At 31.2% G+C, this 13,828-nt stretch overlaps 1 protein-coding gene across 1 annotated transcript; it reads left to right on the top strand.

Annotated features, from left to right (window-relative positions):
- Positions 1–1,890: 1,890 nt before the first annotated feature.
- Positions 1,891–5,038, top strand: LOC128161103 (uncharacterized). The gene is made up of 3 exons (XM_052824343.1): positions 1,891–1,992; positions 4,114–4,390; positions 4,514–5,038. Exons 1-3 carry the CDS (start codon positions 1,939–1,941, stop codon positions 4,972–4,974), a joined length of 792 nt encoding a protein of 263 aa, XP_052680303.1. The 5' UTR covers positions 1,891–1,938; the 3' UTR covers positions 4,975–5,038.
- The last annotated feature ends 8,790 nt before the right edge of the window (positions 5,039–13,828 follow it).

Raw genomic sequence — 13,828 nt, 5'->3', positions numbered from 1 at the left:
TAAATGAAAACGTCCCTCTTTATGTTTTAATAATTTAATTCATGTTGTAAGGCGCTTTCTGATTGACTAAAAAAATATTTTAAATCGTATAAAAATGTTGCCTACGTCATAGTAAGATAACGTCAAAAACGTATCAATACGCCTGACGTTACGTTTGGATTTTGAACAATTTTACGTCATTTTCAAGGTCAAATGACCGTTTTTATGTACAAAGAGGAGTAAAAAAAATAGATTATAAGCATTGAATTCAATATTTATTAGTTTTATACGATATAAAATGGTTTGAAACAGTTTACGCTTTTTATTAACTGCTTCGCGGCTTAAAAAGCGTAAACTGCCTCAAACAAGAATACGATAAAAAATACTTCTTCATACTCCCAATTTATTCATCAATGAGTAATATTAACAATACAACCACTTCAACTAGAATGGTGGATAAGGTAGCATAATATATAATAAATCAAATTCTGTACCACATGTATTTGGCATTCATCAAATAATATCTTTATATTTGATTGTAACGGCTTCCTTTTAGAATGCAAATTTATATCCCCTGCAATGTAATATGAGTAGCAATATTAAATATGTTTGATATTATTTTGATATTTTATATCGTTTTGGAGGATTTATTTATAATGCATTTGTTAATCACAAACTTGTTTTCTTTTCATTTTAGAGTTTATAAGTAATAAATGTAACCCATGAATTAAACGTTAACGAGTTCATAATTTTGATAGCGTAATTAAACATTTTTTAATACAGGGTTACATACTACTGAAGCATTTGATAAAATTTCAAATTTTAGGATACACATTTTGTCATTAAATGTTCACATAATTTTGAAAATTGTATAATCAATCTATCTATACATCATAAACGACACATATAATATAATACATTCCTTAATATTTGTTATCTTTATTGTATAAAAACAATTTTGATAATTAAATTAAAATATCAGTTATTTTCTTCTTATATTCGAGGTTTTATAATTCGCAGTTAACGGGCAGACTTTGAAGTTCACCTTAACGAATTTTAACCATTCCACAACAAGACAATACCTATAACCATTCTATCTATTTGTAAAATTAATCGCCAAAATATGTCATGCAATGGGAAGCGTAGGTGTGTGATTTTTCTTCATTTTATTTTGAGGATGGGGGGATGCAAATTTTATAGTTAATAATTCAGTTTCTTAGCGGATGATCAAAAAGCGTAAATTGCTCCAACCCAGGTTATACGAGTTCATTCGTTATAATTTAATTATCTGTAACTTACTGTACAAATTCAGAGCGTTTACTTTTAAAAATATTATCTGTTCAAAATTCCAACGTACCGTCATACGGATTAGTACGTTTTGACGTTGGTGCATTGTGACGGGTCTTGTGACATACAAAGCAGGATATACTAATTTAACTAAATTTTCTCTATCCAAACAAATGCTGCGTTACAACCAGAATTAAATTATAATTAATTAATTTCTTAGAGAATAAAAAATATATAAATACAATTAAAATCAACATGGATATATAGTTCACAAGATGCCTTGAATGAACTATGCTAAAACTAAAATTTCATTTATTAACTTAAACAACTTCAAACTTACAAAAATAAAAAGAACCTGTTTGAAATAAGACAATTCGTTCATTTGAAATATAGCAAAGAAGTGGTCTTGAAAAAATATTTTGTACGTCGATCAAATAGGGCCTTACTTGTCTGAACCTCTCAGACAAAAAAGAAAATTAGAATTCATGTCATTTTTTTTTATTTACAAAATTGTCTTATTATTAATGCAAAATACAATACAAAAACGTAAAAATACCGTCATGTACTTGTTTGAGTTTTAACGAGATAAAAATGGAATCTTGCAATTGATTCGACAAAAGTGGTAAACTTTTGACACGTGACGTGCAAAATATTTATAGCAAACAGTATAAAATGGCGTCACCATTATTCCAAAATATTCTTGCGGCCGCACGGAATCAAACAACGGTAAGTTAATTTTAGCTTTTTAAAACGTGTACTTACTAGAGTAATCTGGTTACTTAAAAATATGTCTAAAAAGACGCAATATCTTAGAAAAACAAATGTTGGTGTCATATTCGTATTTTAGCTTTTATGAAAGTACTAAAAGTAAATCACTATTAGCAGTACATTTGTATAATTAATATGATTCAAGTAATTGACTAGCTATGAAAACGAATTGGTGGCAAGTTAACAAGCAACGCAAGTGTTACTTTAGACAATATTGTTGGCAAGGATGATATGGAAGGGAGCCCCCATAGATACATTGTAGATTAACAAATAGTTTATTTTATTTTTTTCATTTAGCATTGACATAAGGTTCTCCGATCCTCAGCCTCATTTTTTTGTTTTCATCCTGAAAATATTATTTATCCTTCAATATCTATAAATGAAATATAAAAAAAGAATTTTTTCGATGGCATCCATGCATTTTACGAATTCATTGCAACTTCGCCACAATAATTATAATGGAGCCACGATGAATATAATGGAATGCATAGCGGATACAAGTTAATATCAAAATAGAAAAAAAGGTTATTCCGGTACAACTGTGGCTCTTACCCCTTCATCTTTAGGTAGTGGGCCCCCACTGATCATGAGCCAGTAGGCCAAGCAGTTCGTTGAATGGTTTGTGTAATATTAACACTTTGAGGCGAATAAAATTTGTTTCTAATAAAGGCAAATTTATGGTACACATGATAAAACATTCCGGGATAATTTAGATTTATCGAACATTACTGAGGATAGGAGATCGTTAAATCTTTGTATGTGTCCGGGTAAAGCTCGAGTTAAAAAAACAATAAATAAAACAATAACATGAAAGATATAATAAGGTATGATGTTTGCATCAAACCCTGTATACATTTAGCTCCATCCCGCATTTGAAAGACTTCAAAATACACGAGTGCAATAGAGTGTAATTCTTTCACGCTCCTCAGTGTTTTTTTTTTCGAACTCTATAAATATAGCAAAGAATAAAAATGTAACTCAATGCACTCATCAGGACTTTGTTGTTACATAAATGCAAAATTCCAGTTGACTTCCCCCGTTATAAACTGATGTTGCTTACCTCTGTGTAAATGCGATTAACCTTTCATAATGATACAATTCTGTACAATATGGATCACGTGACAACAATCTCGGAAAGCGTGTTTGATGTTATTATTTACCACTTATCATTATTTATGCAAACCATAAATCTAAAAATTGTATTTTCAACGGATGTTATTCACCTTAGCTGGTAAGAATTTGGGCGATTAACACTGTCACTTGATGCTCTGGATGAGTCTTGTCCGATCTGCTTAAATTCTTAAGTTACGTATCCTCTTTTGTACTACATTGTAGGACCCGCCGATTTGATTCATTTCATTTTATGGTAAGGACAGGAATACAGGCAAAACAACCTCCACTGATAATGAGTCTACGAAAGTTTCGATCAGGCGCCAATTATTTACACTTTTATTTACAGATGTGTCAATTTTGCATTCTCATCTGACAAATATCAAAATTCGAAGTAGATTATTCTACAAATCGACGTATAAAAGGGGCTAAGGCCATGTGTTTAGGAAAATTATCATTCTGATAAAAAGGCTTGAGTCGGGTATGGTTGCAAAGAGCTGATGCTTGTCTTTCTTGGTGATACAAGCAGCCGGACTTTAGAAAAGTAGATATATTTGTATACAGTCCAAACATATTTTTATAAAAGTAGAATATTTTTTAATAATAGTAACCATACGCTTAATGAGCGGTCAAACGAATAGATTATTAATGAAAATAATTAATAAATTGTTGTGACGATGGTTTAGCAATTAACTATGATGTTTTGATATCTTCAGCGCCATAGTTCGGTAAATAAATCCTGGATATATATTAAACTTCTTTTGTTGTCACTATTTATTAGCGCGATCTTAAATCAAAACTTGGTCAGTGCACCCGGTAATAACAAATATGATATTGGACCCTTCCAACACCAATCTTTTTTCATATTGATGTTTTATAACTGAACACTTTAAAGGTTTTTAACTTTCAGAAATGGCTTTGTTAAGAATTTATACTAAAAAATATATCTATTTGATTTTCATGCTTCAGATTTCCAAAAAAGCTGAAATGAATAAATTGGTGATTTTCTGTGCCTTTGTCGGGTTCTGCATTGCTGGCGAATATTCCACACATACGGATGGTTACGGAGTTGGTGGACATAGCGGATACGGTAATGTTGGACACGGATATGGACAAGTAGGAGGGGGCGTCCTAGGAGGTGGTGGCGGAGGGTTGATAGGAGGTGGACCTGTAGGTGGTGTCGGAGGACCTGGGGGTGTTGGAGGGGTCATTGGAGGAGGCACAGGAGGATTTTTTCCCGCAGCAGGTAGTTAGACTTGAATTCTAATACATGTATATTGGTATATGATTTCAAATGACAATAATCTCAGAGTCTTATCTTTGTTCGTTCCAGTCCAGTATATATAATGAATGATTATCATTTTTAAAGGCTTTCCAAAGTATGGAACATGTCCATTTGGATTCAATCCTCTCGAACTCGGTCCATATTGTTCAAACGACGAACACTGTCACGGAGTACAGAAATGTTGTTATGTTCCTGGCAATGGTCAAAGATGCCAAATTCCAAGAGAATACCAGAAACCAGGTTCTTGCAACACAAACTATGAATTAAGTGGGTGGGTGCGCAGAGCATGTAACGATGATACCACATGTCGCTATGGCAAATGTTGTAGACGAGCTTCAAGTGGTCAAGTTGACACATGCACATACCAATTCCATGGTCCTATCCCAGGCGGTCATGGAATCCCAGGCGGTCATGGAATCCCAGGTGGTCATGGCATCCCAGGTGGCCCCGGTCATGTCTATCCCATTCCGCATCAACCTGGTCACGGAGGTCACGGAGGTCATGGATATGGACAAACATATTCCAAACAGTCGAAAGTCTACTAAACACTGCCGATCCGAAGTATTTTTCTGTGTTATGACAAATAAATCGTTATTTTGCATCTGAAAACTGTATTGTTGAAATTAATTAAAAGAATTTTAATACAGATCTAAAAGAACAGAGAACATTGTCACGGTTTGTCGACAAAGTTTCAATTTTCATTTTTTATATTTAATCTTGAACGTCAAAAATACGCGGTTGAAAGATAGGGATACAGTTTTTTTTTCAATCAGAAGTGAAAACTAGCTTTCCATATTCAAATAATTAAAACAAAAATACATATCAAAATCTGTATCACATCTATCATCAACCCTCGACCAATATCAATTCTCTGATCTATGGACCTCGGACTGGTGTTGGATATCAGTTTGATAAGGGATATTATACAGATTTTGATACGTGTTTTTCTCTATTTATCACACGACTTTATAGTTTATTACACACAGGTAGGCAAATTTTCGGTTTACATTGAACAGGGCGGAAAAGGGTATATTTCTATATACATTTGTACGCATACAATATATAAAATTAACCATATCGCCAACTTTCTTAAGGAAGATAGACGTAAATTGATGATAAAAAAGAATACTTCAATGGAAACAGCGAACTTTTTTCAAAATCTTTTTTTATCTTAAAAATGCAATAGAAGTAATCATTAAACAAACTCAGGTATCGCACTGGTAATTGTTTTAACTATATAGCACTATAGAGGGAAACAAATCTTAAAAATCAGTTTGTATTTCTCATGAAAATAATATTCGGAGGAAATGTTATTTGTTACCTATCTCGTTAGGTAACACCATTAAACGGGCAAGCGATACAACATTTTCTCAAAATATCTAGCTCCAAATAGGTCTACCAAAAAACTACGTGTTTTCTGTTTCAATGTAAACCGACTGTACACTCCCCAGGAAGCTGCTGCACGTGTCCTCAAAGAAGTAGTCCCTGTGAAAAAAGATCATCATCTAACAAACTACATCAAATGTCATTCTCAGTAGTACAAGAAAAATTAAATCTGAGTGAAGGATTATGTAAAAAAATGCGGTCAAGGAAAAAAGTAATTCTGAAGTATATATGGAACTAGAATTGACTAGTAAGTTTATTATGATTGGTCGACTACCGGTGCGATACCTTCAAATGTACATGCTAGATAAAATATTGAACACGTTGTTTTAGTAACAAGGTGTAAATCAGAAAACATTAAAGGTAAAAGATACTGATTTTCAAGAGTGAAATCAATTTCAACACAGTCAACAACAGCCAATCTTTGTTGCTTTTGGTAAACAAAATAATAGCTAAACAGTTTTTTAAAGATGTAGGCAAGCATTATTCAGCAACTGAAAAAAATATGTGAACCCTGAAAAGTCATTCAGAAACTCATTAATGTACAAAATGTCACATCAACCGTCGTTAATTTTGTTTAAAATTAGTTTGACTTGAATCGAATAATACATGTAACATAAATATTTGAAGATATATCCTTTTTGGTAAGTCAGATGTTTTGGCACGGATGTTACTGCCGGAGGGTTTTTGATTACATTTCTTCGGGGGGGGGGGGGGAATTTTTTTTTAGCATATTGTAAATTTTGATTGTAGTACAATTGTATGTTTTTTTTTTTTCACTTTCAAATACCTGAGTCAAAGACCTATATTTTATGATATTGACCTCTGTCTGTTTATGGAAAACTTTCACAGACATGAAAACATTGGTGATCTTGTTTATTTTATTGCGCCTTGCTTTGCTGACAACAAGTTTTCTTCCCAGGAGTAAAATGTATATTAATAATGTAAGATTTGACTTTAGTAAACACTAACCTGGAGATTAAATGCAAATGGAGATACATTGGGCGGATCTAGCAGATTGGGACAAGTGTAGACTTTTACGAAGATGGGGCAATTTAGAGCTGGATTGAGTAGTTTTGGCGCTGATAGACCTATAGTGAATAATTTGTTTTAAAATTCAATTTAATGGACATTAAATGATACTCTTCTTTAATTAAAATCGGTGGTAGAAAAAAAAGACTAAAGATGTTTTAGTAAAACTAGTTGTTGCCCGCGCCAGCATTCATTTTATTGTACACATTTTGTTATACATACTGTGTCCGCATTTGTTTTTTTCTAGGGGCCTACTCACAGAGTTTTTGGGGTTTTCCTTATAATTTCTCAGATAGATTTTGAATCAATGCAAACAAAATTCACATAATAATTGACTTATTTTAACTTGACTACAATAAAGCATTCATTTTATACAGAATTCGTGCTTTAAAAACATTATATTTGCAGAATAAAGGGAAAAATTAACACTTTTGTAAAAAAAAAAAACCTTAATAAATATTCTACATTTATCCACATATTTTAAAATGAACTGGTTTAGTTTGATTTTTTCTTTTACTTATCAAAATCGGTCTTAAAAGGATACAATGAACACAAAAACACTTAGGTCAAACATGTATCCCCTTTTACCGATGATGATTCAGCAAAAATCAGTATATAATCAAATGAGTTGTCAATTTTTGTTTTAAGAGAATGTTTTTAAGAGATCAGATACCAAATGCATGCATCTATAGTATGTACATGTATATTTAAAGCAAGTAATAAATTTATAAATCATTGTTGCAGGTAATATACAAAAATGGCAAATTTTAAAATAAAAAATACATAAAATTATGTACGGATTAGAATTGGGTCAAAATCTGAATCACAAGACTCTATCTCCCACATTTTTAATAGAAAATACAACAATAATATATAAATACATAAACAATATTCTTAAATGTAAAATATAGCATTTACTAAGAAACGGATTCGATTGGTGTTTAATAAACGATTTCATTGGTATGTGTCATAGAAAAGTTCAAAGGTTCTGGATAACCTTTAAAAAATCGAACGTGAAGTATGCAAGCCATATCATTAAAAAAGAATAACAAATTACAAATATTTTAGAAGTTGATTTGTAAAGGAGATAATGTTTACAAAAAAGTGTAAACATAATAATCAGCATTTGATTTGGGTTTTTTTAATCAGTATATTTAAAAATCAGTCAACAAAGTCCTTTTCTTTGATTTTGCAAAAATGAATTTTTAACTGGAGTACGTATAAATCGTACTAAATAACCGTTTCCTGATCAATAGCCCAGTTGTTTTAGTTTGAAAAATAAAAAGGAAACTATTATCATACACTTGTACCAACGCATTTTGAACAAAAAATTACCCACATTGAAACATGTTTGTCCCTCAATTATTCCGAAACTTAACGGTCTGCTCTACGTATGAACAGTTTCTAGGGCGAGGCATGCTATTGACAAACATGTCGATGAAACAGAACTATCAACCATCCATACTTCTATTCGTAAGTTCTATGGTCGATACAATGGCCTTATCTGCAAAACAAAAAACTTACAATGGGTCGCATGCTTACAAACATGTTTCATACTTATTGTTAGACTATAAATAACGGTCTATGATTTTATATATATCAAACATTAAAATTATCAATGAATTTTTCCGTTTTCCCCGATCGCAACAAAGAGCACACAGCAGAGCACACAGCAGGTGTAACCGGTCACAGAGAATGCTCACTCCTCGATGGCACCTGATCCTACCTCTAATTTTTTTCAGAGATAGGTATTTACGCTCCTAATATTTTGTATTTTTTCTTTTGACTTTTTATTTTTGGTTAAAAATCATTTTTCCGATTTTAATATTAACAATGCTTCAGAAAGGTATTTTAAATAGGCAACCGAAATTTGAGTGTCATTTGTTGAGTTATAAGCAAGATACAGAGCTTGGAATTCTTTACTACGTAAACAAAGCGTTTGATTACATTTTGAACGTTGAAGTAAAACTTTCAGTTTTAAACCTAAAACGAATGTGTTTAACGTTTGGAACTGTTAATCTATGCTTAAAATGAATAAAAAGATAGACAAATAACCAGAAAAATATTTTTTAATGGTATATTGAACCTATGTAAACAAAAACAGGGCATGAGCCTTGTTTACATGACAAAGAATTGTGAGCCCTGTCTTGCTTATAACTATACGAATGACTCTCCAAATTAATTTGATCATTAGAAATGCATTTCTAAAGCATTGTAAATAATAAAAACATTTAAAAAAAAATTGACCAAAATCATGACCATGCCCCTTTAAACATCACTTGTCATTTTCTGACATTTTCTTAAATAATCATTTTTTGAGCGACTTGGTTATATTTATTTTGAGACATTTATTAAATTTTTTGTGATTATCAACTGCTATCACCATATCTTTTAAAATTGAAATACCCCTTTTGGTAATCTAAAAAAATAACTTGCAGGTGATTGAAAGTAAAACATTTTCTTATGGTAAAAAAAACTATGTTCAGCAAATGTATCTGTGTTATCAATTAAATTTTTATATATTTTATTAATGAAAGAATTTGTCTTGCAAAATCAGTGACATATTTAAATCAAATGCACGATTAATAAGCATTAATAAATACAAGTCAGCTTTATGTTTGTTGAATTACTTTACACGTGATGATGAAAAAATAAGATTGAAGTTAAGACCACGGACCCAAAGGTTCTATTTATATAGGGCAAGGATTTTTATCAACGATTATTGAGCAAGTGTGTGTGGTTTTTATTGAAAATGATTACAACATAAATGATTAATAAACCCAGATCATTATCTAGTGACAAATTCATGGAGATTCTCTTAACTTCTTTTTGGTTTGAATTTAGAAATAATTATTTGATTTTAAACACATTAATCATTTTCCTCTGATTTTGTTAGAAAATCTTGAAGCGTGCTTTACAAAAAAGTATATGGAGACCGGTTTCCTTGATGTTTTACATTTATGTGACTATAATGCATACGGGAGATAATGATCTCATAAAGTGCAGGAAATTAATGACTATTATATAATGCATAGGAGCGGCAGGAAGTTGCTAATGATGTGTTATGTTTTTATTGTCGCGAAGATGAATGATTGCAAGGTGTGTATGACTAAACCCTGTCAATCTGTATTATTTTATCTTATTTCTGTTTTGAAATGATGTTACAAAGTCAGTTTGCCACTAGTTTATCTAAAATTTGATTTTATTTGAGATCAAATTTTTCTAGGTATTCAGTTTGGGAAGTATTATGATAGCTGTCCAAACTAAGGCCGCCCGAAAGACATGTTTAGTAATGAAGAAACCTAAATACAAAAAAATCCATCTTCCTCCCTTCGGAAAACAATCTCTTTACATACTTGATGATACATGTACAGAACCCGCAACTTTTTCTTCTTTTTACAACCCTATCCTGTCGTATCGTGTATCAATCCTATCTTATCGTGAATACTGTTCCATCGTCCGTTAATCCTGTCATATCGAATCCTATCAGTTTTATCGTTTAATTCTAACAATTTCTCCGTTTATCCTAACGTGTTAATTGTTTCGATGCATTTCATAAGCAGGTTAATTTATTTCAAAGTTACAAGTCGTTAAGTGCGCCGTATACGAAAATCTATTGAACAAGAAATGAAAAATTCTATCAAGCATTCTATTATGATACTAATGTTTTACTTCTGTGGCCAAATTAGCAAATATTACATGAAAATTGTATCTGATAGCAGTGAAAATGAAAAAAAAGTGAGCTAATAAGTTCTTATGAACATGGTAAGATATTTACCTGTATATCGAATATTAAATAGTACGCATAGTGAATACCTGCATAAACATTAACGTGTTTGCAAATACTTTTGTTTATGCATCACTTTTTATCAGAAACAAAAGTTTTTATATTTGCTTAAAACAAGTAGGAGTTGTATTTCAATTGAATCCGCTATTTTCTCTGTGATATTTGATCTCAGCCAAAAATGTTCCCGGCATTCGGCTAGGGTGTGCAGTAATGAAAAAAATGTATCAAATCGTACACGGGATGTGTATCTTAGTAAATATCGGTTTTATAATTCGTTTTAATACATCGTTTTCTTATACAGAAAGACATGTATTTTTGACATATTTTATATTTATATAAAATATAAAAGAGTTGTATTTTCATTGAACCCGCTATTTTTTCTTGTGATTTGATCTCGTTCTGAATTGTTCTCTGCGATCGGCTAGGGAGTTCGGTAATGAAAACAATGTAAACAATACAGATAATTTATTTAACATTAAGGGTTCACAATGTTTGTTACAAAAATTAAATTGTTCGTTTTTTCATATTCGTTAAATAATTCAGCGATGATTAACAACTCGGCAATTGTTAGTAACAAGAAAGTCTACGGGAATCTTCATTCGTTCGTGTTTTTTCTCCTCAAATTCTGCCATTATTAGGTAAATCATCGATGTCGTTTAACGTGGTTATACGTTTTTCATAAACATCGTTTATCCTTTCCTATCGTGTATCAATTCCATCATATCGTGCGTGTTTAATGTTCTATCGTTCGCTCATCCTATCAAATCGTGCGTGAATCCAATCCTATCGTTATCTTTTAAAAAATAACGTTTCAGTAATAGCTACCCCTTTTTTGAAAGAATAAGCCTTTAATCTTTCTATAGCTTTAGTCAAAAATGCTGTGAACTTATATCTAGTTAATGAAATTCCAAAAGTGGATAGATATTGAACCTATCTTGGGATCTTACAGTTGAAAATTCGAACATGTATCTTATTGAGCATTGGCTACACCTTAACGATATGATAAATCTAATGCACTACAAGTAATTCTTTAAACGCTCCTTTTTTACATACTTTTTGCAATTATCTTTTGAAAATTTATTTTCTGATCTAATAATAAAATCCATTTTCAGAATACTCAATTCTCTTCATTTTTGGACGCTTAAGAGTAAAAATTTAATTCATTCGTTGATATATGTTACCTTATATCAATTTGGCTCATTTAGGATACAATTTTAAAGGAATAACTAAAGATATCATTCACTTATTTAAAAATTGTGAGTAAAATAGCAATTTTATCCAACTTGAGCTGTTTCAATGAGAACTGTGTCCTAAGGGATAGCCAGAGGGGAAAGGGTTCTGTCTTCGGGTTGGATTAAAATGGTATTCCGCTTAATCTCATTATATAGATGCTTTTATTATTATACCAAAGGTAGAAACAAGCTTTAACAATAAAAATATGACTTTAACTATCTGAACTTCATATGACGAACACTTTAACAGAAATTAAGTGCATTGCAATTTAGGAATAAATACTAAATTGTAATGCGTGTGTCTGTTATACGTAGAGTTAAAAAGATATCTATATAGGATTTGTTCGGACGAAATAGCTATTTGTTTGGACAAACAATCTATTTCTTTGGACAAACAATCTATTTCTTTGGCCGAATTAGGATTTGTTCGGACGAATTAGCAAATTTTTGTCCGACGAATTAGGATTTGTTCTGACAAATTAGCTACTTGTTCCAATGAATTTCGATTTGCTCGGACGAATCGGATCTGTTCTGACGAATTTGCGATTCTTTTGACGAATAGGCTAATTCCTAGGACCCTTCCCTTTGGCTTACAAAGATATCCCTTGGAGCATGACCACCCAACCCACAAGAAAAGCAAAAATAACGTTTGAAAATACATGGATGGATTTCCGTGTAATGGACTGACATATTTAACTCATAAATACTTTATTTATGCATTAGTGCTTTTGTACTTACATGTACAACTTTTAATTGATCATCAAAGCTAGTGAACGCTATTTGTCCGAACAAATAACTATTTCTTTCAAACAAATCCTAACTCGTCCGAACAAATAATTTATGCGTCAAAACAAATATCCTATTTTACTAAACAAATCATAATTTGTCCAAACAAATAACACATTCTTCCGAACATGTATCATTTGAATGTTATTGTCTATTTTGACAATATCCTTTTGCCCTGAGATATTTCAAGCTTGTCGCTAAAAGAGAGGAATCAAATCTATGATTCGATGGGGTGATTTAAATGTTGGATCTCTCTCTATCGAATGAGCATTGCGTACTATCGTACTACAAATTAACATTTCTATAACGTTTCATTCAAATAAACTTTAATAACAAAATAAAAATTATACTAGAACAATTTTCGTCCATATAAGAATTTTCAAAGGAAAAAGGGTCCAATACTTTAGAGCATTTGTAAGGTATATGGCGTTAGGCAAGACGTATTCATGTACCATTTTTTTAAGCTGGTTTGCTGATTAATTTTATCATTTTTGAACAGGCATATACTTTTTAACAGAATGACAAAGTTATGTATGTTTCATTAAGGGGAAAAGGACACATCACGTGACGATGCCTTGAAGTGCTAACTCAATTATTACATGATAATTGATTTGATTGTATTATGCTATGATGCCATTTATTCATTATGACGTCATTAAGGATTCGATAGATCTTTTTTCCGTACTTAACGGCTCTAAAGTAGTCATTGTTACAAATGAGTTGGTGGAAATTTTACATTTTTTATTTTAGAAACGTGAATGTACAAAATCATAAGCGGTTAATATAATCAGATATATATTCTGATAATGTTCTAATAATTTTAATTGATAAATCTAAAAAATGCATTAAATGTTTGATGGTTTTAAACAGATTTTTTTTTACAAAAAGTCATACTTGGAGATTAAGGAGTAGGGATGATTCCTTTTGTAGTATCTCAAATAAATGCCAAGAAAGTTACCACAAAGATTTTATGTTATAAATCACATGCTAAGGTTGATATATAAAATTAAAAAAAAAAATCTTGACATTTTTTATGTGCCATCACATTTTGTTCAAATATAGAATCAAAAACTTCAAAATTTGAAGTGCTGATTTCAGCAATATATTGATAAAATTATGATACATGATTTGCAATGTAAAAAACCAATGTTGTAAACAATTTTGAAATTTGTTTCCATT

Source organism: Crassostrea angulata, chromosome 8 (assembly GCF_025612915.1).
Source record: "Crassostrea angulata isolate pt1a10 chromosome 8, ASM2561291v2, whole genome shotgun sequence".
NCBI classification, from domain to species: domain Eukaryota; kingdom Metazoa; phylum Mollusca; class Bivalvia; order Ostreida; family Ostreidae; genus Magallana; species Magallana angulata.
This window is presented reverse-complemented; position numbering and strand designations above follow the sequence as displayed.